This window comes from Thalassophryne amazonica, chromosome 6 (assembly GCF_902500255.1).
Source record: "Thalassophryne amazonica chromosome 6, fThaAma1.1, whole genome shotgun sequence".
Classification (NCBI taxonomy): Eukaryota; Metazoa; Chordata; class Actinopteri; order Batrachoidiformes; family Batrachoididae; genus Thalassophryne; species Thalassophryne amazonica.
Window position 1 is genome coordinate 123,433,793 of NC_047108.1, and position 26,039 is coordinate 123,459,831.

The 26,039-nt window shown below is 41.7% G+C and overlaps 1 protein-coding gene across 1 annotated transcript; it reads right to left on the reverse strand.

Annotated features, from left to right (window-relative positions):
- Nucleotides 1-145: 145 nt before the first annotated feature.
- sike1 (suppressor of IKBKE 1) lies at nt 146-26,039 on the reverse strand. Its single transcript, XM_034171549.1, has 7 exons — nt 25,716-26,039; nt 13,298-13,403; nt 13,072-13,214; nt 12,844-12,957; nt 8,443-8,622; nt 265-372; nt 146-160 (listed from the first exon to the last, which is right to left on the reverse strand). Exons 1-7 carry the CDS (start codon nt 25,872-25,874, stop codon nt 146-148), a joined length of 825 nt encoding a protein of 274 aa, XP_034027440.1. The 5' UTR covers nt 25,875-26,039.

Consider the following 26,039-nt stretch of genomic DNA (forward strand, 5'->3'; position numbering starts at 1 on the left):
CTGTTAACTCTAAGAAAAAGCCACAAAACAATGAATATTTAACCATTTATTTTAGAAATATTAATGAATGTGGATTCCAAGATATTCACATTTACATGGTAAAAAAAGTTCTGTGTTTTGGACTTCCAACGTGGCTCAAACACACTCAGGACCTTTTTCTCTGTGAAAAATAAAAGAAAAAACATTCAGATTTTAGGTGTTCAAAACAAAGGTCACGTGAGAGGGATGTGAACATACAGCATGTTGATCTAACTGTTGTCTCACCTTTTTGTTGTTGGGCACCCAGTCGGGATGGAGCTCGTGGTGCCGTTTTGCCTCCATCCTTGAGAGAACAAAATACTTTTCTTTCTCTTCAGATGCCAAACAATTCCACTGCAAACAGACAACAACACACAGTCAGTTAACACATTCACTGACACAAATACAAGCCTGTGCACGTGCAGGAGCGTGCACACCCACGACTCTCCCAGGATCTTATTTACGTTACCTGACGCTGCGCCACAACGTTGGGCCGCTGCTCCTTCCTAAAAATCATGAATGCATTTGTTTTTTTGTTTTTTATGTATGGAGGTTTGGTTACAGTTTTCAAAGATACTGGAAAACTTTACAACAGCAGACTGGATAAATTTATAGATCAACACAACTTGCTTGATGAAAGTCAATATAGTTTTAGAGCAAAAAGGTCCACGACACTGGCATTGCTCGATTCCATAGAAGAGATCAATAAACATGTGGACCAAAGGGTAATAGTTGCAGGTTTATTTATTGACCTAAGAAAGGCTTTTGACACAATTGATCACAATATATTATTTCAAAAGTTGGAACTGTATGGGATCAGAGGAGTTGCTCTGAGTTGGATTAAAAGCTACTTACAAAACCAAAAGCAGTTTGTTAAACTCGGGGAATACTCTTCTTCATATCTGGACATCATTTGTGGGCTACCACAGGGTTCTGTGTTGGGCCCAAAATTATTTATTTTATACATTAATGATTTATGTAAAGTCTCAGATATGGTTAAAACTGTACTCTTTGCAGATGACACAAACCTGTTTTGCTCAGGGGAAAATCTGCAACAATTATTATCTGATTTAGGAACAGAAATGATAGAGATGGTTTGATATTAACAAATTATCATTAAATTTGTCTAAAACTAAATTGATGTTATTTGGAAATTATTAAAAAGACATACAAATTCAGTTAAATATACATGGGGTAAACATGGAACATGTCAAAGAGAATAAGTTTGACCTAAGCCAGTCAAAATCTGCAAACACTGTAGGCAAGTGATTGGCAAAGGAATCCAACATCCACAACCTTGTGGTATTTCTGATAGGAGGGAGAATCTGCAACATGTCATGCTTCAAGATCCAAGAGGTGCAGAAATGGCTACTTCTGCTCTCATTAGACAAAAAATAGATGCTGCGCCTAAAGACTCTTCCTCCATTAAGCTTGCCACAAGTGGCTTGCCAACAAATATCCCCATATCTGGTCCGTCCCGAGCCAGAAAATCCCTTTTTCAGGATGAAAGTGTTCCAGTTTCAGAGCTCCAGAGTTTGGTGACTTTGAACAATATGTCACAGAAGCAAACTGAGCAAACTGCGAAGATGATTCGATCTTGGAAAGGGAGAAATTTCTTTGAACCTGGAGCTATGGACACGCTCAGAGCAGCAGACAAGTCCCTAGAGCAGTATTTCACTTTGGGGACATGTGAAATGGATTCCTCATTAAAGGAGGAGAGGGCTGGAGGCAGAAAGGTCAATAGAACTGTTGTCTATTGTAACAACCTTATTGGTCTTATTGCCCATCTCTGCCAAATTAGAGGTTGCCATCCCCTGACTAGATATTTTGTCAAGGTTGGCAATGATGGCGGAGGGTCATTCCTCAAGGTTTGTCTCAACCTTGAGAGACAAGAAGATAGTTGTCCAGCCCAGCTAGCCAAAAGACCAAGTGGTCCTATGCAGCAGGAGCTTGCTCTGAAAAGTTTAAAGACTCCACCCGGTGTGACAGCTAAGGAGGAGGTTAAAGTCCCCCCAATCTGTCAGCGGTGCCTGAGGAGTACCATGATCTTGCTGACGTCTTCAGCAAAGATCTGGCACTCACTCTTCCCCCGCACCGTCCGTACGATGGTGCCATTGATTTGATCCCAGGCGCTGAGTACCCGTCCAGCAGGCTGTACAACCTCTCTCGTCCTGAGCGCAAATCAATGGAGACCTACATCCGGGACTCCTTAGCTGCCGGGTTGATCCAGAACTCCACCTCCCCGATGGGTGCAGGTTTCTTTTTTGTGGGCAAAAAGGACGGCGGACTCCGTCCATGCATAGACTACAGAGGGCTGAACGAAGTCACGGTTCGTAATCGATACCCGCTGCCTCTGTTAGATTCTATGTTCACGCCCCTGCATGGAGCCCAAATTTTCACCAAATTGGATCTTAGGAATGTGTATCACCTGGTTCGGATCCGGAAGGGAGACGAGTGGAAGACGGCATTCAACACCCCGTTAGGTCACTTTGAGTACCTGGTCATGCCGTTCGGCCTCACTAATGCGCCCGCGACGTTCCAGGCAATTGGTTAATGACGTCTTGCGGACTTCCGGCACCGTTCCTCTTCGTATATCTGGATGACATCCTCATCTTCCTCCCCGGATCCTGAGACCCATGTCCAGCATGTACGTCAGGTCCTGGCACGGTTGTTGGAGAACCGGCTGTTTGTGAAGGCGAGAAGTGCGAGTTCCACCGCACTTCTTTGTCCTTCCTGGGGTTCATCATCTCCTCCAACTCCGTCGCACCCGATCCGGACAAGGTTGCGGCGGTGAGGGATTGTCCCCAACCGACAAGCCGTAGGAAGCTGCAACAGTTCCTTGGCTTCGCAAAATTCTACAGGGGGTTCATTAAGGGCTATAGCCAGGTAGTTAGCCCCCTGACAGCCCTGACCTCCCACTAAAGTCCCCTTCACCTGGTCGGATCGGTGCGAAAGGCCGCGTTTAGGGAGGTTGAAAATGTCGGTTCTCGTCTGCACCCGTTCTGGTGCAGCCCAGATCCCAATCGCCAGTTTGTTGTTGAAGTGGATGCCTCTGACTCAGGGATAGGAGCCGTGCTGTCCCAGAGTGGGAGTCCGATAAGGTTCTCCCATCCTTGTGCCTATTTTTCCCGTAGGTTGACCCCGGCAGAGCGGAACTATGACGTCGGCAATCGGGAACTCCTAGTGGTGAAAGAGGCTCTTGAGGAGTGGAGACACCTGTTTGGAGGGAGCTACGGAGCCCTTCACGGTTTTCACGGACCATCGGAACCTGGAGTACATCCGGACCGCGAAGCGTCTGAACCCCAGGCCAAGCCCGCTGGTCACTGTTCTTCGGGCGGTTTTGACTTCCGGATTACCTACCGCCGCGGGACCAAAAAACCAACGATCTGACGCCCTGTCCCCGGGTCCATGAAGAGGAGGTCAAAGTTGAACTGTCAGATCCACTGGAACCCATCATCCCCGACATTCCGGGAGGGCCCTGGCACGGAACCCAGACCTGGGGACCGGCCCGAGGAACAGACTCTACGTCCACCAGAAGCCAGAGCTGCGGTCCTGGACTTCTGTCACGGTTCCAAGCTCTCCTGTCACCCAGGGCCGGGGTTTCCAGTATCTGGTGGACTGGGAGGGTTTGGACCCGAAGAGCGCTCCTGGGGTGAAGAGGAGCTTCATCCTGGACCCGGCCCTCCTGGCACCCGTCAATCCGGACAAGCCTGGTCAGGCGCAGGAGGCCCGTCCGTTGAGGGGGGGGTTCTGTTGTGTGGGCCGCTGAAGAGGAGGTACTGCTGGCCCATCACAGAGGCGCCCTGCCTGAAGTGCAGGCTTCAGGCACGAGGGGCCCCGGAGCAACCGGGAGGGGCAGCTGTCACCCATCAACAACACCAGCTGTCACTCATCATCATCAGTCACATCTCCATAAGAGCCGGGGCAGCATCTTCACCTCACTTGCCGAGAAATCGGCTACCGATCAGGTAACCGCTCAGCCTGTGTAAACAACAGTAGTAACGTATTTGCTTCTGAGTGTAACATTGCTTTTGCAGACAAACCCTGTTTGTTACGTAAGGAGTATCGTGTGTTTGGGGAGTGGCGTACTTCCGCCCCTCGGTTAGGACTACTAAGTCTACCAACAGGATCTGCACGTAATCTGGAACATTGTGATTAAGAGTGGAGGTGCTTTCCACCATTGTACTGACTGTTTGCTGGGTGTTCACACACCCACCATCACCTGTCTGTTCTTCCTGCCAGCAGTACCCGATCTGACAGCCGGAGGCAGTGGCCACCTGGGGACCCAGCGCTTGGTGGCTCCAGGGTTGCTTCAGGTCCGGTGGAAGTGGAAGGCGTGTGGGATCCGGCTCTTTTCTGGACGGGCGTCTTCTATCCTCGAGCCTGCCCACACATCACTGTGACTAATTTGACTGTTGATCTCAATTGTGTTGTCTGTTGCTCTGTTGTGCACATTCACAACATTAAATTGTTATATTTTGTCTTATTCCAAAGTCCGTTCATTTGCGCCCCCTGTTGTGGGTCCGTGTCCCTACACTTTCACAACACTCAGGGGTCCTAAGCTCATGACTGATTTTTCATTAGCTGTTAGATGTTTGTTCTTGTTTCTTTTCATATTTCAGAATTAATACCATATATGAAATATTAAAAAAAAAAAAACCTGTCTGTGATTGGTGCCTTGATGTGGTAGATAGGCTTAAGGAGGTATGTAACTCCTCTGAACTAAATCCAGTCAAAAACGAGAATATTTACACTAAGTTGTCCTTGAAACATCCACTTTCATGTCTTAAATGCCTATTTTGGGTCCAACATTTACAATACTGTGCCTTTGCGAAACCCTCAAAACCGCATTATTTGGATGAAAATAAGCATAATTTTCAAAATGCAATTTCTTGAGAATCCCTCATCAAAAAATTTATTTTTTTTACATTTTTTTTAATCCTCAGATTCTGAACTTTAATTTGGTACTAATCTTTTTTTCTGCACTTTTTTACTACCTTAACAGTACTTCGCAAGACCTGTGTGTTGTCAGGCTGTGATCACAAATGTTTCTTCCTTCTACCTTTGATACTCCGTGTGCTTCTTACCCTGTGTGCTACTGTCCAATGCTGCTTGAACCTTAGTTTCCCTGAGGGAGTCTTCCCAAGGGATCATTAATGTTCTATCTAATCTACACTCAACAAAAATATAAACGCAACACTTTTGGTTTTGCTCCCATTTTGTATGAGATGAACTCAAAGATCTAAAACTTTTTCCACATACACAATATCACCATTTCCCTCAAATATTGTTCGCAAACTAGTCTAAATCTGTGATAGTGAGCACTTCTCCTTTGCTGAGATAATCCATCCCACCTCACAGGTGTGCCATACCAAGATGCTGATTAGACACCATGATTAGTGCACAGGTGTGCCTTAGACTGCCCACAATAAAAGGCCACTCTGAAAGGTGCAGTTTTGTTTCATTGGGGGGGGATACCAGTCAGTATCTGGTATGACCACCATTTGCCTCATGTAGTGCAACACATCTCCTTTTGCATCATCCATGAAGCGAACACCTCTCCAACGTGCCAAACGCCAGTGAATGTGAGCGTTTGCCCACTCAGTCGGATACAACGACGAACTGGAGTCAGGTCGAGACCCGTATGAGGACGACGAGCATGCAGATGAGCTTCCCTGAGACGGTTTCTGACAGTTTGTGCAGAAATTCTTTGGTTATGCAAACCGATTGTTTCAGCAGCTGTCCGAGTGGTTGGTCTCAGACGATCTTGGAAGTGAACATGCTGGATGTGGAGGTCCTGGGCTGGTGTGATTACACGTGGTCTGCGGTTGTGAGGCTGGTTCGATGTACTGCCAAATTCTCTGAAACACCTTTGGAGACGGCTTATGGTAGAGAAATGAACATTCAATACACGAGCAACAGCTCTGGTTGACATCCTGCTGTCAGCATGCCAATTGCACGCTCCCTCAAATCTGGCACATCTGTGGCATTGTGCTGTGTGATAAAACTGCACCTTCAGAGTTGCCTTTTATTGTGGGCAGTCCTAAGGCACACCTGTGCACTAATCATGTGTCTAATCACATCTTGTATGCACACCTGTGAGGTGGGATGGATTATCTCAGCAAAGGAGAAGTGCTCACTATCACAGATTTAGACTGGTTTGTGAACATATTTGAGGGAAATGGTGATATTGTGTATGTGGAAAAAGTTTTAGATCTTTGAGTTCCTCTCATACAAAATGGGAGCAAAACCAAAAGTGTTGCGTTTATATTTTTGTTGAGTATATTTTAAATGGTTGGTTTACTAAGTTGCCATTTTTACTGTCACTAAATTACCAGTTAAACTTTCAAAGTTTTATCAGCAGGCCTTTTGTTTGATTTATTTGTAGGCAATGGCAATCTTTATAGTTATGAAAATTTCTTAAAAACAAAATCCTTTCCAGTCAAATGCAAAGAATTTGCTTCTGTTGAAAAGACCATTCCTCAGAGTGTGCTTGAGTTAATGAAGTGTGATCTAACGTATCAAAAGACTGAGATTCAAACACCTCTTATGATTGGGGGAGGATTGACATACTTGATAGAAAATGTTCATACATGTTAGGAATACACTTCAGAGCTATAACAAGATCCCCCAAAGGAAAATTCTTCTGGAATTCACAACTAGGTGATACAAATTGGCATAAATCATGATTGTGCCAAAACCCTTTACAGTTTTGCATTTCAAGTAAGAGAACTTCAGTTTAAAATACTATACATTTATCTTTGCAGTAACACAATTTCCAGGTTCACTGACTTGGATGATAAATGCATATTTTATGGGATTGAATCAAAGACAATCACATATGTATTTTGTATTTGCCCTGTGTCATCTAAGTTTTGGAGGGATTTTGAAAAATATATTATGAAAAAAACTGGACATATAGTTGGATATCATTACAAGATTTGTATGTAATAAGCGTTTTTCCTTGTAATAGATCTTATGTTGCTTATTGCCAAATTTTACTTACACAAAATGAGAATCTCCAAATTTCTGCAGTTTTCAAATATTTCTGGCAATATTTAATTTGTACAAATACTTTGGAACTAACACATAAGAAATGTGACTATACACTACAATACCGTGGTGACTTATTAATAGACCTCAGCTGAGTTTACTGTGCCTTACACCCTCTTACATCTTTTTGTTTTTACTGACAAGATGATATATCCATCACATTGATGTTTATGCATTATGTGCCAACTGTCTCCATTTATATGCTTGTATATTTTTTGTATATCAAAATCTCAAAGGTCTTGAAGGAAAAAAAATAGCCTCCCTAAACAAATAGAGTTGAAAAAAATTCTAATTGGAATTAATAAACTTCCCTTTTGTGATGAAACTGAAACATTTGCAAGTAATGTAAAGGACATCAGTTTTATTTCAACTCAACTGTCAAAATCTTACATAGAAATAACTGCACATGAATTTACAACCATTTCCATAAACATTTTCTTTTCCTATTTCTGCACTTCTTATCAACAAACTACTGTTCCCCAAATTGTCATGTGAAACTGAAGAACTCAAAATTTCAAACATCACAGAAATGTTGTGTTATTGGCAAATATTTATTTGAACTTCTGAATGAAATTTCATTTGACACACATCATTACAACATGTTCACCTTAGGAATGCTGACTTCCTGAGATGACAAAATACAATTTTGGACAACATACAGTGCCCAAAATATTCTAAGATGAAATACTAAATTCTCTTTTTAATGTTACTATTAAATACAGAAGTGCCACCAGTTGGGGACACTTAATATACCATCCTGTGCATCCACATCTGGAATTTTGGTTTTAGACACACAGAATCAAAGTGCTAAACATGGAAAACATGTTACAACATGAAGTCTGCAAACACATCGACAAATGTTATCAATTCATAAATGTTACAAACAATCTACGGTCACTCATGAGCAAGCGGGTCGTCTGAAACAGACGACCGTCCACGGTGACCGAAACACTCAGTGGTGGAGTTTTGGGCGTTTTTACACTTTCTGATCTCATGTGACCAGAAAAAAAACTTACCAAAAATGCAGAAAAAAAAAAAAAAAAAATCTCTTTGGCCAAAAAAAGTAAACTACTTCACCTATCATTGCCTTTATCTCCTGTACATCTTAATTTTCCTCTTAAAATATATAGATATATTTTGGTCATTAATATGTCCCGCAACACAAGTCATGGCTACTTTGGAATCTCTTCGAAACAAAAGCGTACAGGAAAACCTACAAAGTCTTACAGATTCTCCTGCAGGGAAACACGTCTGGCGGCCGCACTGATGATTTAAGCGACTTTCACAAAAAAATACACAGGGTGCGATTGAGTTTCATGTCAAGTAAGTTTTTATGAAAACAAATTGACGCTGCCGTCAAACCCTGTTTACCGGGTCCTGCAGGGCGCGATGATGTCCAAACCCCAGAGCACACTGGTGTGGTTTCACTCGCTGGACTCTTTTCTGACACGTCTGATCTTGCGTAGCCGCTGCGTGGATGGCTTCTTCTCTCACCGTCTTTATGCAGCCTTTACTGATTGTGAGGAGGTCTCTCAGCTCCTTGTTCTCGATCTGAACAGGACGACCAAAACCGCACATTTAGTAGGAAGAAGAAAAAAAAAAAAAATTCAGATTAAAAACGTGGGCATTAATTCACTGCAATCAAGATGGCAGCTGTGCAAAGTACGAGGCAGCAGCTTAAAACAGCCAAAATGGCTTTTCCAAAAACCATTTTAACTGCAGCTTCTCAGATTAAAAAAACTTTTATTTGTTGGTAGGGGGCATTAGAACAGAGGAAAACAAGAGCAGCAGGCACTATACAGCATACCTCAACCAATCCAGTTACTTGCATGTATTACATGTCCATGGCAGTAATTGTTTGTGATGAAATAAATTGTAAAAGGTGGTCAAACAGCCCAACATGTAACTGACAAATACGAAACATTAACAAAAACAAAAGTCAAATGTTCTTCCTTGAAGAACCGGGCTCAAATTATTTTCCTTCATTCATGTCAGTGTGTGCCACCACTGTGTGTCGTTTTATTGAAATCCGTAAACCGGTTTAGGAGGAGTTGCACTTACAAGTCTCATGGACAGACAAATGGACAGGATGATCTCTGTATGTGTGTTTAGATACTTTGAGAACAAAGAACAGGCCTTGCATGGAGAAATGTTCATAACTCTATCTTGTTATGCTACCTATGTTATGTTAAATTTTATTTATATATATACATATATAAATAAAGAGCCCGACCGATACATATTTTGGCCAAAAACATCAGCCAATAAGAGGCTTTCATGAATATCAGCATCAACTTTTTGCCAATATGAAAACTGTTATTTTACTGAACAAACAATGCACAGAAACACTTTGGCTGTTCGAAATTGTCTCATTGTATAGTTTGTCCAGCAGAGGGCACTCCACCTGCACTGTTTACAATGCTGTCAAGGCAGGCACCCCATCACCCAATGGTCACACTGGCTACAAGAGAGACACAAAGCGACCAGCTGCCAATCATTTTCAATCAGTGTGGGTGTTTTACAGCAACAAGAGACAAGCTAGGTGGGGCCAAATACACAAGATGCAAATGCTGAGCGATGCGACACGGACAATGCCGATCCGAATGAAGGCTGCAAGATGTCAACGTGATGTACGTTTGTTGGCTGTGGTTATATTTACAGTTATTTAAAATAAAGTTTAGACTTAAACTGTAAAACATCAAGCCTCAATTACATTTCAGTCATAAGGGTTTGATAATAAAATGGTAAGAATCATTTTTTTATGTATATATCGGCAGATATAACTGGATCATAATTTTTTTACTCCCTAAAATCAGCATCCCCCCCAAAAAAAAAATCTGTATCAGTCAGACTGTATTACCGTATTTTCCAGAGTATAAGTTGAGAGTATAAATGCCTCTTGAAGAAGAAAAAACAAAAAAATATAAAAATTGCACTTTAGTGTAAGTTTTTTTCTGTATTATCAACTCCTTAATTTGGGATTTTTTTGTGCATTGTTGAAGTGTATTTTTTTTTATTATTGGCATTTATTCTTTATTTTGTTAGAGGTGTTTTTTTTGTTCTTTGGTTCCTGGGAAAGCCTTACATAGTTATTTGAATTACTGTACTATTAACAAAAAAAAAGAAAAAAAAAAGTGGTTTCCTCCCAAATTATACTCTGGAAAATACAGCATACACATACACACACACATATATACGAGGTCTGTTAGAAAAGTATCAGACCTTTTTATTTTTTCAAAAACCATATGGATTTGAATCACGTGTGATTGCATCAGCCAAGCTTGAACCTTCGTGCGCATGCGTGAGTTTTTTCACGCCTGTCGGTTGCGTCATTCGCCTGTGAGCAGGCTTTGTGTGAGCACTGGTCCATCCCTCTCGCTCCAACACATCACTAGTATTTTGTTGAACCACCTCTGGCTTTTATAACAGCTTGCAGTCTCTGAGGCATGGACTTAATGAGTGACAAACAGTACTCTTCATCAATCTGGCTCCAACTTTCTCTGATTGCTGTTGCCAGATCAGCTTTGCAGGTTGGAGCCTTGTCATGGACCATTTTTTTCAACTTCCACCAAAGATTTTCAATTGGATTAAGATCCGGACTATTTGCAGGCCATGACATTGACCCTATGTGTCTTTTTGCAAGGAATGTTCTCACAGTTTTTGCTCTATGGCAAGATGCATTATCATCTTGAAAAATGATTTCATCATCCCCAAACATCCTTTCAATTGATGGGATAAGTGTCCAAAATATCAACGTAAACTTGTGCATTTATTGATGATGTAATGACAGCCATCTCCCCACTGCCTTTACCTGACATGCAGCCCCATATCATCAATGACTGTGGAAATTTACATGTTCTCTTCAGGCAGTCATCTTTATAAATCTCATTGGAACGACATCAAACAAACAAAGGTTCCAGCATCATCACCTTGCCCAATGCAGATTCGAGATTCATCACTGAATATGACTTTCATCCAGTCATCCACAGTCCACGATTGCTTTTCCTTAGCCCATTGTTACCTTGTTTTTTTCTGTTTAAGTGTTAATGATGGCTTTCATTTAACTTTTCTGTATGTAAATCCCATTTCCTTTAGGCGGTTTCTTACAGTTCGGTCACAGATGTTGACTCCAGTTTCCTCCCATTCGTTCCTCATTTGTTTTGTTGTACATTTTTCGATTTTTGAGACATATTGCTTTAAGTTTTCTGTCTTGACGCTTTGATGTCTTCCTTGGTCTACCAGTATGTTTGCCTTTAACAACCTTCCCATGTTGTTTGTATTTGTTCCAGAGTTTAGACACAGCTGACTGTGAACAACCAACATCTTTTGCAACATTGCGTGATGATTACCCTCTTTTAAGAGTTTGATAATCCTCTCCTTTGTTTCAATTGACATCTCTCGTGTCAGTCCACTTGGTGCAACAGCTCTCCAAGGTGTGATCACTCCTTTATAGATGCAGACTAACAAACAGATCTGATATGATGCAGGTGTTAGTTTTGGGGATGAAAAGTTACAGGGTGATTCCATAATTTATTCCTCAGAATTGAGTGAGTCCATATTTTTTTCCCTCTGCTTGGTCTAAAAAAGTAACCGTTACTGACTGCCACAATTTTTTTTTCCTGATTTCTTATAGTGTTCTTAAAGCCAGAAAGTTGCCATTTGAAATGACTTTAGTTTTGTGTCATGTCTGTGATCTGCTTTTTTTTCTACAAAATTAAACAACTCAATGAACATCCTCCGAGGCCGGTGATTCCATAATTATTGCCAGGGGTTGTACATATATATGTGTGTGTGTGTGTGTATATATATATATATATATATATATAATTATTAATTATTTCTAAAAAAAAATAAAAAATCCAGAAATCACAATGTATGATTTTTTTTTAAATAATTTATTTGTATGTTACTGCTGCAAATAAGTATTTCAACACCTGTGAAAATCAATGTTAATATTTGGTACAGTAGCCTTTAAAAGACTTTAAAAGAAAAACATCAACAAAAGTCCAATGAGCTCCCTTTGAGAATGTTGGAATGAAATTATTTTCTGTCATGCACATCTTCATACAGTGTGCTACCACTGCATGAAATTTTACTGAAGTCCATAAACCGGATTAAGAGGACTTGTGCTTAAAAGACTCAGATGGATGATTTCTACCACCTCCCCCTGAAAATCTTTGTTTGTTGCCGGGGATATAATTATCATTTCTGGACAATAAGCCAGCCAATACAAACAGTGTTCAATTTTGTGTCAAAACTCACTGTTACTGTGTTCAGGGTCTAACAACACAAATTCATTACTTAAAAAAATATATTTTAGAGATACGGTGAGGAGCTCGGTCACTCTGGAGGAGCTCGGAGTCGAGCCGCTGCTCCTCCAAGTCGAAAGGAGCCAGCTGAGGTGGCTCGGGCATCTTTTTAGGATGCCCCCTGGACACCTCGCTGGAGAGATGTTCTGGGCACGTCCCATTGGGAGGAGGCCCCGGGGAAGACCCAGGACACGCTGGAGGGACTACGCCTCACAGCTGGCTTGGGAACGTTACCCCGGAGGAGCTGGGAGAGGTGTGTGTGGATCGGGAGGTCTGGGCGGCTTTGCTTGAGCTGCTGCCCCCGCGACCCGACCTCGGATGAAGCGGAAGAAAATGGATGGATGGATAGATATATTTTTAAAAATGGCAGCTTGCATATTTTTATGAACAATAAACAGAGATACTGTATATATGGTCTTGTCATATAATGCACAGACTTACAGACACGTCTGAGTCTGCCTACCTCTAGCTGGGCGAGCCTCTCTCGCACAGAGCAGTAGTGCTCATCATCCACCTGAACAGCTCTTCTCATCACCCGGCCCATCTCACATATCCGCTCCACCTGACTTTCCACTTCCTAGTTAAGAAACCAATTTAAGTTTTTACCTCACATTTGTCACAGGAGAATCCAATCCCAGCTATGATTGAGTATTTTCAAATGTGGAAGGGAAAAAAAAAAAATTGAGTTTACTCTGGCGTGGTCTTCATGGAGGCTGAGCACTGGTTTGGTGTCCAGCTCCTTTTTGGCCATCATGAGGTGAAGCATCTGCCTGCGGTACCGACCCATGATCAGCTCTAACGTGTACTGGTGTTCTTCCAGAGACAGCCACAGCTCTGTACACAAAGTCATGACAACACCTCAAAGGATGGATTAAAAACAAAACATACACCACAACAGAATACAAACTTTTTTCAACCTTTATTCTCCTGCTGTAGGTCTTTGATTTGAGTATTTTCCTGAGTTAAAAGAACATGAGGTCTGTGTTTGGTCAACTCCTGGAACTCGGAAGCCTCTTCTGAGTTCTGACAATAGAGAGAGAAATAAACAAAAAACATACATTCAACACCTGAGTATTACCAGAACAACCCGTGGTTACAGTTTTCGAAGAAATCAAGAAAGAACTAAGATCTATACATACGATCTATACAGGCCCTGAAGCCCACTGACACAATATGGTCTGTGTATCTTTGTGGCTTCTCTCAGTCTCCTTCCAGCATGGTCACTTAGGTTTTTGGGAACTACCGACTTGTCACAGATTTACCATAGTTTTTGAATTTCTTAATATTTTATGTAAATGAAGTTGAAGACAGTCAGCAACTTGGAAGTGTTCATGTATTCATCCACTGACCTGCCTCAAGAAAACCTGCTTTTAAAGTGATGATTTAATTTTGAAAGTGGCTATTCGCATGGCCGCCATGTCCATAACTCTCATTTGGCTATTCCCACGGCAAGACTCTGGTGGTAAAACTTGGAAGTACTTGTATAAACAAACATACTGCATTAAATGAGAGTTATGGACACGGCCGTCATTCGAATAGGGTCGGCCTTTTGCCACCAGAGTCTTGCCGTGCAAATACTGAAATGAGAGTTATGGATACGGCTGAATTAAAAAAAAAAATAAAATAAAATAATCAAAATCGAAAAGACATCTTGAATGCAGTATGTTTGTTTATACAAGTAGTTCCAAGTTTTGCCACCAGTCTTGCCGTGCGAATAGTGAAATGTGGACACGGCTGAATAAAAAAAAAACCAAAACATCAAAATCGAAAAATATTAAAGGAGTTATGACATCTTGAATGCAGAATTTGTTTATACAAGTAGTTCCAAGTTTTGCCACCAGAGTCTTGCCATGTGAATAGCCACGGCCTTTAATTTTTATACTCCATAAGTAGATACTGTGTGCAGGTTGTGGCCGGTTGTAGCCACAGCCTCTATACACAGCTCGCAGCTAATAGGTCGACATCACTAGATGGCTGATATATCTGCTCTGTAGTCATATATAACCACTCTATTTTTCCAGTGCCAATCCAGTCTATGCTTGAATGTTGTCACATTTGCTGCGTTCACAACTTCTGCTGGTAGGCTATTCCATGTCTGTACCACCCAGTGCATAAAAATATATATTTTCTGAGATCCAGCTTAGCTCGCCGTTGTTCCAGTTTGTAGTCGTGCCCTCTAGTCCAGGTGGTGGTACTCTTTGTCAACAATTTTTTAGCTACCTGTTTGTCATTGCCACAAGTGGGGCTTAAGATTTTAAAAACTTCTAACATATCCCCTCTTATCCGCCTGTAAGCAAGAGAAGGCATGTTGAGTTTTCTAAGGGGTCCCTCATATGACAGTCCTAGTCCTGGTATTCGTTTGGTAGCTCCGCGTTGCACGTTTTCTATTAAAGCAATGTGTTTCTTAAGATGTGGTGCCCAAACTGGGTTGGCATACTCTATATGAGGCCGTACTAATGATCTAAATAGCAAGCAGAGTGTTTCAGAGTCCAAATACTCAAAAGTTCTCCTTATCAGCCCCATAATCTTATTTGCTTTATTAACTTTCTCTGCTATATGCTTATCAAAAGTGAGATCATTATCTATAACCACCCCAATGTCTTTCTCTGCTTCAGTGCTGCTCAGTAAAATATCCTCCTCGGGTCCCATGTGGTATGAAAAGTTCATGCTCTTGGCTTTTCCTATATGCATAGCCTTGCACTTATCGGGATGGAACAAGAGAAGCCACTCCTGGCTCCAGAGTTGTAGAGCACTCACATCTCTCTGCACTTTTTCACAGTCCTGTACTGAATTGATCTGGCGGTACACCTTGGTGTCATCTGCAAACAACCACACTCTACTTGCCTGGTCCACTACATCTGGCATATCATTTATATATACACCACAAATAACAGGGGACCCAAAACACTGTCTTGAGGTATCCCACTGGTGACCAGGGCTGATGTAGAGGCTGCATCATTGACAATAACCTTCTGTGAACGATCTGATAAGAATGAAGTAATCCAGCCATGGACATCTCCCTCGATATCATAACCTTTGAGCTTATATAGTAGCCTTTGGTGTGGGACTTTATCAAATGCTTTTTGAAAATCACAGTAGATTGCATCTATACCCCCACCACTGTCCAAGATTGATGTCCATTCATCCAGAACCCACAGAAGCTGCAAGGTAGTAGATCGACCAGATATAAATCCAAACTGTTTGTCAGAGAAGAGCTGGTTGCTTTGCATATACGATATGATGTGGTCTCTAACACCAGACTCCATGACTTTGCAAATTACACTGGTCAGACTCACTGGCCGACAGTTCCCGACTTGTTGTTTATCCCCTTTTTTGAAAATAGCTGTTATATTTCCTTGTTTCCAATCTGATGGGAGTTGCTTGCTATGAAGGGAATTTGAGAAGATCATGCTTAATAGTTCTGCCAGTACCTCGCTCAACTCCTTCAAAACTCTTGGGTGAAACTGATCTGGCCCAGGGGATTTTGAGCTATCTAACTTTCTAGTTTCTTACATACTGTTTCCGTAGTTATTGTTAATTCATCTAAGCTATGTCCATGTGTCTCAATGTTGAAATCAGGTATCTTGTCATCCTCGTGTGTAAATACACTAGCGAAGTATTTGTTCAGCTCCTCTGCCTTTTTCATGTCAGATGTGGCGAGGACTGGTTCCTTGTCCGGTTTTGTCGCACCCGTGATGATCAAGTCTCCTATGGCTGAGGTGGTATTTAGCTTGGAGTGCACATATCAATCAATCAATCAATTTTTTTATATAGCGCCAAATCACAACAAACAGTTGCCCCAAGGCGCTTTATATTGTAAGGCAAGGCCATACAATAATTATGTAAAACCCCAACGGTCAAAACGACCCCCTGTGAGCAAGCACTTGGCTACAGTGGGAAGGAAAAACTCCCTTTTAACAGGAAGAAACCTCCAGCAGAACCAGGCTCAGGGAGGGGCAGTCTTCTGCTGGGACTGGTTGGGGCTGAGGGAGAGAACCAGGAAAAAGACATGCTGTGGAGGGGAGCAGAGATCGATCACTAATGATTAAATGCAGAGTGGTGCATACAGAGCAAAAAGAGAAAGAAACAGTGCATCATGGGAACCCCCCAGCAGTCTACGTCTATAGCAGCATAACTAAGGGATGGTTCAGGGTCACCTGATCCAGCCCTAACTATAAGCTTTAGCAAAAAGGAAAGTTTTAAGCCTAATCTTAAAAGTAGAGAGGGTGTCTGTCTCCCTGATCTGAATTGGGAGCTGGTTCCACAGGAGAGGAGCCTGAAAGCTGAAGGCTCTGCCTCCCATTCTACTCTTACAAACCCTAGGAACTACAAGTAAGCCTGCAGTCTGAGAGCGAAGCGCTCTATTGGGGTGATATGGTACTACGAGGTCCCTAAGATAAGATGGGACCTGATTATTCAAAACCTTATAAGTAAGAAGAAGAATTTTAAATTCTATTCTAGAATTAACAGGAAGCCAATGAAGAGAGGCCAATATGGGTGAGATATGCTCTCTCCTTCTAGTCCCCGTCAGTACTCTAGCTGCAGCATTTTGAATTAACTGAAGGCTTTTTAGGGAACTTTTAGGACAACCTGATAATAATGAATTACAACAGTCCAGCCTAGAGGAAATAAATGCATGAATTAGTTTTTCAGCATCACTCTGAGACAAGACCTTTCTGATTTTAGAGATACTGCGTAAATGCAAAAAGCAGTCCTACATATTTGTTTAATATGCGCTTTGAATGACATATCCTGATCAAAAATGACTCCAAGATTTCTCACAGTATTACTAGAGGTCAGGGTAATGCCATCCAGAGTAAGGATCTGGTTAGACACCATGTATCTAAGATTTGTGGGGCCAAGTACAATAACTTCAGTTTTATCTGAGTTTAAAAGCAGGAAATTAGAGGTCATCCATGTCTTTATCTCTGTAAGACAATCCTGCAGTTTAGCTAATTGGTGTGTGTCCTCTGGCTTCATGGATAGATAAAGCTGGGTATCATCTGCGTAACAATGAAAATTTAAGCAATACCGTCTAATAATACTGCCTAAGGGAAGCATGTATAAAGTGAATAAAATTGGTCCTAGCACAGAACCTTGTGGAACTCCATAATTAACTTTAGTCTGTGAAGAAGATTCCCCATTTACATGAACAAATTGTAATCTATTAGACAAATATGATTCAAACCACCGCAGCGCAGTGCCTTTAATACCTATGGCATGCTCTAATCTCTGTAATAAAATTTTATGGTCAACAGTATCAAAAGCAGCACTGAGGTCTAACAGAACAAGCACAGAGATGAGTCCACTGTCCGAGGCCATAAGAAGATCATTTGTAACCTTCACTAATGCTGTTTCTGTACTATGATGAATTCTAAAACCTGACTGAAACTCTTCAAATAGACCATTCCTCTGCAGATGATCAGTTAGCTGTTTTACAACTACCCTTTCAAGAATTTTTGAGAGAAAAGGAAGGTTGGAGATTGGCCTATAATTAGCTAAGATAGCTGGGTCAAGTGATGGCTTTTTAAGTAATGGTTTAATTACTGCCACCTTAAAAGCCTGTGGTACATAGCCAACTAACAAAGATAGATTGATCATATTTAAGATCGAAGCATTAAATAATGGTAGGGCTTCCTTGAGCAGCCTGGTAGGAATGGGGTCTAATAAACATGTTGATGGTTTGGATGAAGTAACTAATGAGAATAACTCAGACAGAACAATCGGAGAGAAAGAGTCTAACCAAATACCGGCATCACTGAAAGCAGCCAAAGATAACGATACGTCTTTGGGATGGTTATGAGTAATTTTTTCTCTAATAGTTAAAATTTTGTTAGCAAAGAAAGTCATGAAGTCATTACTAGTTAAAGTTAATGGAATACTCAGCTCAATAGAGCTCTGACTCTTTGTCAGCCTAGCTACAGTGCTGAAAAGAAACCTGGGGTTGTTCTTATTTTCTTCAATTAGTGATGAGTAGAAAGATGTCCTAGCTTTACGGAGGGCTTTTTTTATAGAGCAACAGACTCTTTTTCCAGGCTAAGTGAAGATCTTCTAAATTAGTGAGACGCCATTTCCTCTCCAACTTACGGGTTATCTGCTTTAAGCTACGAGTTTGTGAGTTATACCACGGAGTCAGACACTTCTGATTTAAAGCTCTCTTTTTCAGAGGAGCTACAGCATCTAAAGTTGTCTTCAATGAGGATGTAAAACTATTGACGAGATACTCTATCTCCCTTACAGAGTTTAGGTAACTACTCTGCACTGTGTTGGTATATGGCATTAGAGAACATAAAGAAGGAATCATATCCTTAAACCTAGTTACAGCGCTTTCTGAAAGACTTCTAGTGTAATGAAACTTATTCCCCACTGCTGGGTAGTCCATCAGAGTAAATGTAAATGTTATTAAGAAATGATCAGACAGAAGGGAGTTTTCAGGGAATACTGTTAAGTCTTCTATTTCCATACCATAAGTCAGAACAAGATCTAAGATATGATTAAAGTGGTGGGTGGACTCATTTACTTTTTGAGCAAAGCCAATAGAGTCTAATAATAGATTAAATGCAGTGTTGAGGCTGTCATTCTCAGCATCTGTGTGGATGTTAAAATCGCCCACTATAATGATCTTATCTGAGCTAAGCACTAAGTCAGACAAAAGGTCTGAAAATTCACAGAGAAACTCACAGTAACGACCAGGTGGACGATAGATAATAACAAATAAAACTGGTTTTTGGGACTTCCAATTTGGATGGACAAGACTAAGAGACAAGCTTTCAAATGAATTAAAGCTCTGTCTGGGTTTTGGATTAATTAATAAGCTGGAATGGAAGATTGCTGCTAATCCTCCACCCCGGCCCGTGCTACGAGCATTCTGACAGTTAGTGTGACTCGGGGGTGTTGACTCATTTAAACTAACATATTCATCCTGCTGTAACCAGGTTTCTGTTAGGCAGAATAAATCAATATGTTGATCAATTATTATATTATTTACCAACAGGGACTTAGAAGAGAGAGACCTAATGTTTAATAGACCACATTTAACTGTTTTAGTCTGTGGTGCAGTTGAAGGTGCTATATTATTTTTTCTTTTTGAATTTTTATGCTTAAATAGATTTTTGCTGGTTATTGGTAGTCTGGGAGCAGGCACCGTCTCTACGGGGATGGGGTAATGAGGGGATGGCAGGGGGAGAGAAGCTGCAGAGAGGTGTGTAAGACTACAACTCTGCTTCCTGGTCCCAACCCTGGATAGTCACGGTTTGGAGGATTTAAGAAAATTGGCCAGATTTCTAGAAATGAGAGCTGCTCCATCCAAAGTGGGACGGATGCCGTCTCTCCTAACAAGACCAGGTTTTCCCCAGAAGCTTTGCCAATTATCTATGAAGCCCACCTCATTTTTTGGACACCACTCAGACAGCCAGCAATTCAAGGAGAACATGCGGCTAAACATGTCACTCCCGGTCCGATTGGGGAGGGGCCCAGAGAAAACTACAGAGTCTGACATTGTTTTTGCAAAGTTACACACCGATTTAATGTTAATTTTAGTGACCTCCGATTGGCGTAACCGGGTGTCATTACTGCCGACGTGAATTACAATCTTACCAAATTTACGCTTAGCCTTAGCCAGCAGTATCTCCAAAACTTCTTGGGATTTGTTTTGGCTTCAGCCACAATCACCTTTTCATGTTCTTTTGTCGCTTTTCATGATACTCTGCGTACTTGGTTCCGGGTTCGACAGTACTCCAAATAAGTCTGTCCATTCCTTGTCTGCAGATATCTTTTCCAAAGAGTATGTTTATTTCTTAATTTTGCCTAGGACCTTCTTGTCCAGTGGAGTATGGTGGTATTTCTTTTTCTTTGGTCCAGTCTTGCTGACTGGTATAAACTTTTTCATTGCTGCTTCCACTTTGGTTTTGAAAAGATTCCACTGAACTTCAATATCCTCTGTTGGGGTCCAGTGATCTGTCCACTGTGTGGCAAGGTCTACCTTCATAGCTGTATAATTGCCTTTGTTGTATAGAAACTTTTCCTGGGTCTCCTTCCTTTTTGGAGGGTGGCAGCGAAGACTGAAGGATAGAATGGAGTGATCACTCTTCCCAAGCAGTGGTTCATCTCTAAGATCCGTGACAAGTTCTTCAGAATCTGAAAAAAATCAAGTCCAGGACACTTGGCTAGTTACTCCCCCGACCTCTAGTTGGGAATGTGACATGCTGGTGCAAAAAACAATCGCGGATGCACTCTACAAATCTGAATTCCAAGCTATTATCTCCCGCTGTGGTTGTCCATGATTCCCAATCAATCCCTGGTATGTTGAAATCTTCACAGAGTAGGACATGCTCATAATTCAGAGTGTCAATGTGGCGCAGCATAGCCATTAGATTACTGTTTTCTAACTCATTACTGTTACAGTGACAATAAATACAGCCCACCAATAATTTCTTACTGCTCTTCATCTTGACTTCGATAAACACACAGTCCCGCCCTTTGAATTGTGGAAAGGTAACTGGCATGTATGAGTCCTTTAGTGAGTGGTGTACATATAACATTGTTCCTCTCTCCTCCTGTTGTAAAAAAGTGTCATTAAAGACAGCTATGTAGTTTTCTTCTTTACAGTCTAGCTCCCTTCTCATGTTCTTAGGTTTGGCCTCATTTATCCCTAATATCAAAGGTTGTGAATCTTTCATTCTCACTTTCAATTCTGCGAGTTTGTTTGTCAATGTGTCCGCATTAGTGAACATGCATCTCATGTCTGTTTTGCATGGGGAGACATGTTCTGTATTGCTATTGTTCATATTGCAGCTTGATAAGTCACCTCTGCCCTTTTCATTGTCACATAGCAAAGCATGTTGTACATTATCAAAATATAATTTATTACTTGATGTTTCCTTGCTTTTAGTTATGCGTTGCTCTTTCTTTGCTGGGTTAAACACTTTTCTAGTCTCAAACGCGTCCTCTATTTCAGATGCATCCGGATCACACTGTAGCACTTCATACATATTATAATCAATAATCCGCGAAATATAGCGAAGATTCGTCCCATCCTGTTTATGGCTGATGCTGAGACCCTGATCCATGCATTTATCTCTTCTAGATTAGACTACTGCAATGTTCTATTTTCTGGTTTACCGCAGTCTAGCATTAGGGATCTCCAACTGGTTCAAAATGCTGCAGCCAGACTTTTGACACGAAGCAGAAAGTTCGACCACATTACACCCATTTTGGCATCCCTTCACTGGCTTCCTGTCCCAGTGAGATCAGATTTTAAGGTTCTGCTACTAACCTATAAAATTACTCATGGACTGGCACCCTCCTACCTAGCTGACCTAATTAAACCTTATGTACCGGCCCAGGCTTTACATTCTCAGGGTGCAGGACTACTTTGTGTCCCTAAGGTGAATAAGAAGTCTGCGGGTCACAGAGCTTTCTCTTATCGTGCCCCTGTTCTGTGGAATGATCTCCCTGCGTCAATAAAACAGTAAGATTCTGTGGAGACTTTCAAGTCCAGACTTAAGACGCACTTATTTTCCCTTTCATATGGCTAGCATAGTGGTACAGTTTTGTTTTACGTTTTTTACTCTTAATTCATTTATTAGTAATTGGAGCGTGCTGCGGCCTCAACTTTACCTAAATTCTGGGTCTTTTAGTGAAGTTTAGGGCTAGTGGCCGGCGATCACCTTAGTATTTCTCTGTTTTTCTTGTTGTTTAATGCTGGCAAATTATGCAGTATTTCTTGTCTTTCTGATGCCTGATTCTGTTTTTTCTCTCTGTTTAAGGTGCAGCTCCATCCAGAGATGGGAGTTGTGTTCGTGTTGGCGATCCTCCTGTCCTGTGCACCAATAGCATTTCTTGTATATTCATCCGTGAATTGTTCTGTGAATTGTTCTGTAATTTATGTTTTGTAGCATGGCCCAAGCAGAGGGTCACCCCTTTGAGTCTGGTCTGCTTGAGGTTTCTTCCTCAGAGGGGCTTTTTCCTTACCACTGTTGCTCTGGGGGTTGGTAAGGTTAGACCTTACCTGTGTGAAGTGCTTTGAGGCAACTCTGTTGTGATTTGGCACTATATAAATGAAAATAAATTGAAACTGAAATTAATCCGGTCCATTATAACTGTAGGTGTGTGTTCATTTTTTGCAGTTATCTTGTGTTGTGATTCAGTGCTTATCCTTGCTTGTTCGTTTATACTCAGGCCTTCAGCTTGATTATCCTCGGGTCCCAGTGAGGGCTGCAACAGCTCCGGCCTTTGTAGACGTATCCTTCTGACTTGGAGTTTCATGACTTTTCCCTGGCCTCAGTTAGCATCTCCTTTAGTTCATATCTCTCTTGTTGGGTCAGATCATGGCATACACTGATATTCCTATATAGTTCGGTCGCCTCCTTTAGTTTCCACAAGTTATCCATCAGATTAGTCTTGTGGTAAAGCTGCTTCACTCGAAACCGGAGTGGGCAGCTCCTACCCTCCTCTCGTTTTCCTAGACGGGTGACTTTCTCCATGTCCATCCTGCCTATGTCTAGTTCTCCGCAGAGACCCTCGATGTATCTAGCGTCATCTTCTACTCGTTTTTCTACATCCTTCTCGGTTGATTCCGGTACCCTGTGTATAATAACGTTGTACACCCGGTCTTCTTTATCTTCCTTTTCCTTAGTTGTCTCTATAATTGCTTGTTTTATAATGTCCTTCATGCTGAGTCTGTTGCCAACCGTATTTTCCCCGTTGGTTGTCTCTCCATGGATGGACTGACAGAATGATGCTATCTCAGCATAGGTCGAGACCCCTGCGGAATTCTCAATTTTGTAGTTCAGCTGGCCAATGGCCCCCTCAATGCTCTTGACAGATGAGGCAATATCGCTTATCTTCTCTGTCAGTGCTTTGTCTCGCAGGGCTGACTGGAACTGAAGCCTACAATCTTTACCGCAGATCCACACAAAGTCTGGCCTGGCAGCCACAGTGTACTGGGGATTTGTACGTTTCAAACACTTAGCACAGGTGTGTCTATGGCACACTTCGCACTCCAGTATCCTGGAGTTCTCATCCATGAAATTGAGCTTACATAGTGTGCATACCCACTTGTCTTGATCGTAAATTCCGTCCTCTCCAACACAGCCGTCTACCGTCTTGTTTGCTTGGCCACCATCTTTGCACTGGTCTCCGGCAGACTGCTCAAACTTTCTGCTCAGGTTACAGACCCTATGTCTGGTTTGATTTTCCTCCTCTTCCGGATCTTTGTTGGATATGGCTTGTGCAGTAGCCATTTCACCCGTCTCTGCCGGGGTTTTCATGGCTGTTGGTGCGCTTCAGTCACTTTTCCCAGCCGGTGTTAACTTTGAACACTTGACTTGGCTAACTAGCGTGTAGCCCCGTTAGCCATGGCTCCGCTCCTTCCTCCGGGCTTCTTCTCAAACGGCCTCTCAGCGGGCGGCAAACTTCAACGGCGGTGGCGGAACAAAAAGATGAATAAACGTCAGCAACGTCTGAATAATTATAAAAATATCCTCTAAAAAACGTTTAAAAACGACTGTCTGCGCTCCCAGCTGCGCTCTGATAGACCCTCCTAGATAAATATCTCTTCTTCACCTGCAGGTAGTCGTGCTTCAGTATATATTTTATACAACCCCTGGCAAAAATTATGGAATCACCGGCCTCGGAGGATGTTCATTCAGTTGTTTAATTTTGTAGAAAAAAAGCAGATCACAGACATGACACAAAACTGAAGTCATTTCAAATGGCAACTTTCTGGCTTTAAGAAACACTATAAGAAATCAGGAAAAAAAATGTGGCAGTCAGTAACGGTTACATTTTTAGACCAAGCAGAGGGAAAAAAATATGGAATTACTCAATTTTGAGGAAAAAATTATGGAATCATGAAAAACAAAAGAACGCTCCAACACATCACTAGTATTTTGTTGCACCACCTCTGGCTTTTATAACAGCTTGCAGTCTCTGAGGCATGGACTTAATGAGTGACGACTTCCACCAAAGATTTTCAATTGGATTAAGATCCGGACTATTTGCAGGCCATGACATTGACCCTATGTGTCTTTTTGCAAGGAATGTTTTCAGTTTTTGCTCTATGGCAAGATGTATTATCATCTTGAAAAATGATTTCATCATCCCCAACATCCTTTCAATTGATGGGATAAGAAAAGTGTCCAAAATATCAACGTAAACTTGTGCATTTATTGATGACGTAATGACAGCCATCTCCCCAGTGCCTTTAGCTGACATGTAGTCCCATATCATCAATGACTGTGGAAATTTACATGTTCTCTTCAGGCAGTCATCTTTATAAATCTCATTGGAACGGCACCAAACAAAAGTTCCAGCATCATCACCTTGCCCAATGCAGATTCGAGATTCATCACTGAATATGACTTTCATCCAGTCATCCACAGTCCACGATTGCTTTTCCTTAGCCCATTGTAACCTTGTTTTTTTCTGTTTAGGTGTTAATGATGGCTTTCGTTTAGCTTTTCTGTATGTAAATCCCATTTCCTTTAGGCGGTTTCTTACAGTTCGGTCACAGACGTTGACTCCAGTTTCCTCCCATTCGTTCCTCATTTGTTTTGTTGTGCATTTTCGATTTTTGAGACATATTGCTTTAAGTTTTCTGTCTTGACGCTTTGATGTCTTCCTTGGTCTACCAGTATGTTTGCCTTTAACAACCTTCCCATGTTGTTTGTATTTGGTCCAGAGTTTAGACACAGCTGACTGTGAACAACCAACATCTTTTGCAACATTGCGTGATGATTTACCCTCTTTTAAGAGTTTGATAATCCTCTCCTTTGTTTCAATTGACATCTCTCGTGTTGGAGCCATGATTCATGTCAGTCCACTTGGTGCAACAGCTCTCCAAGGTGTGTTCACTCCTTTTTAGATGCAGACTAACGAGCAGATCTGATTTGATGCAGATGTTAGTTTTGGGGATGAAAATTTACAGGGTGATTCCATCATTTATTCCTCAGAACTGAGTGATTCCATATTTTTTTCCCTCTGCTTGGTCTAAAAAGTAACCGTTACTGACTGCCACAATTTTTTTTCCTGATTTCTTATAGTGTTTCTTAAAGCCAGAAAGTTGCCATTTGAAATGACTTTAGTTTTGTGTCATGTCTGTGATCTGCTTTTTTTCTACAAAATTAAACAGCTGAATGAACATCCTCCAAGGCCGGTGATTCCATAATTTTTGCCAGGGGTTGTATTTAGAATAAATTGCCCCAGTTTTGTGAAATAAGAAAGGCTGTACAGCTTTAAACAGAAGTTTTTGCAGACCCAGTGGCTGCATGTATCCTATGTTTAGGGCATATGCAGTCTGGTGTTGTTGCTGTTGTTTGTTTGTTGTTGTCTGACCTTGTGCGGCAGAGCTCCGCCCACCTCCCTCATGCTGTGGACCCTCTGGCTGAGGGCCCCCGACTGTTCGATCAGCCCCTCCGCCGCCGTATCGTGCTCCTTCAGCCTTTCAACAAGGCTCCGAGCGTCGCCCAACACTTTCTCTAACGTGCAGGCCATATACCACAAACTCAACAAACGGCCCCACTCTGCTAGTTCAGCGAAAAGGAGGGAAAACCAAAAAAACACGGACTGCAAGCTAACGTTTCAGCAACACCAAACACATTTAACGCTTTTTTTTTTTTTAAACTAACGCAACATCTGCCGGAACTTCAAACAAAAATA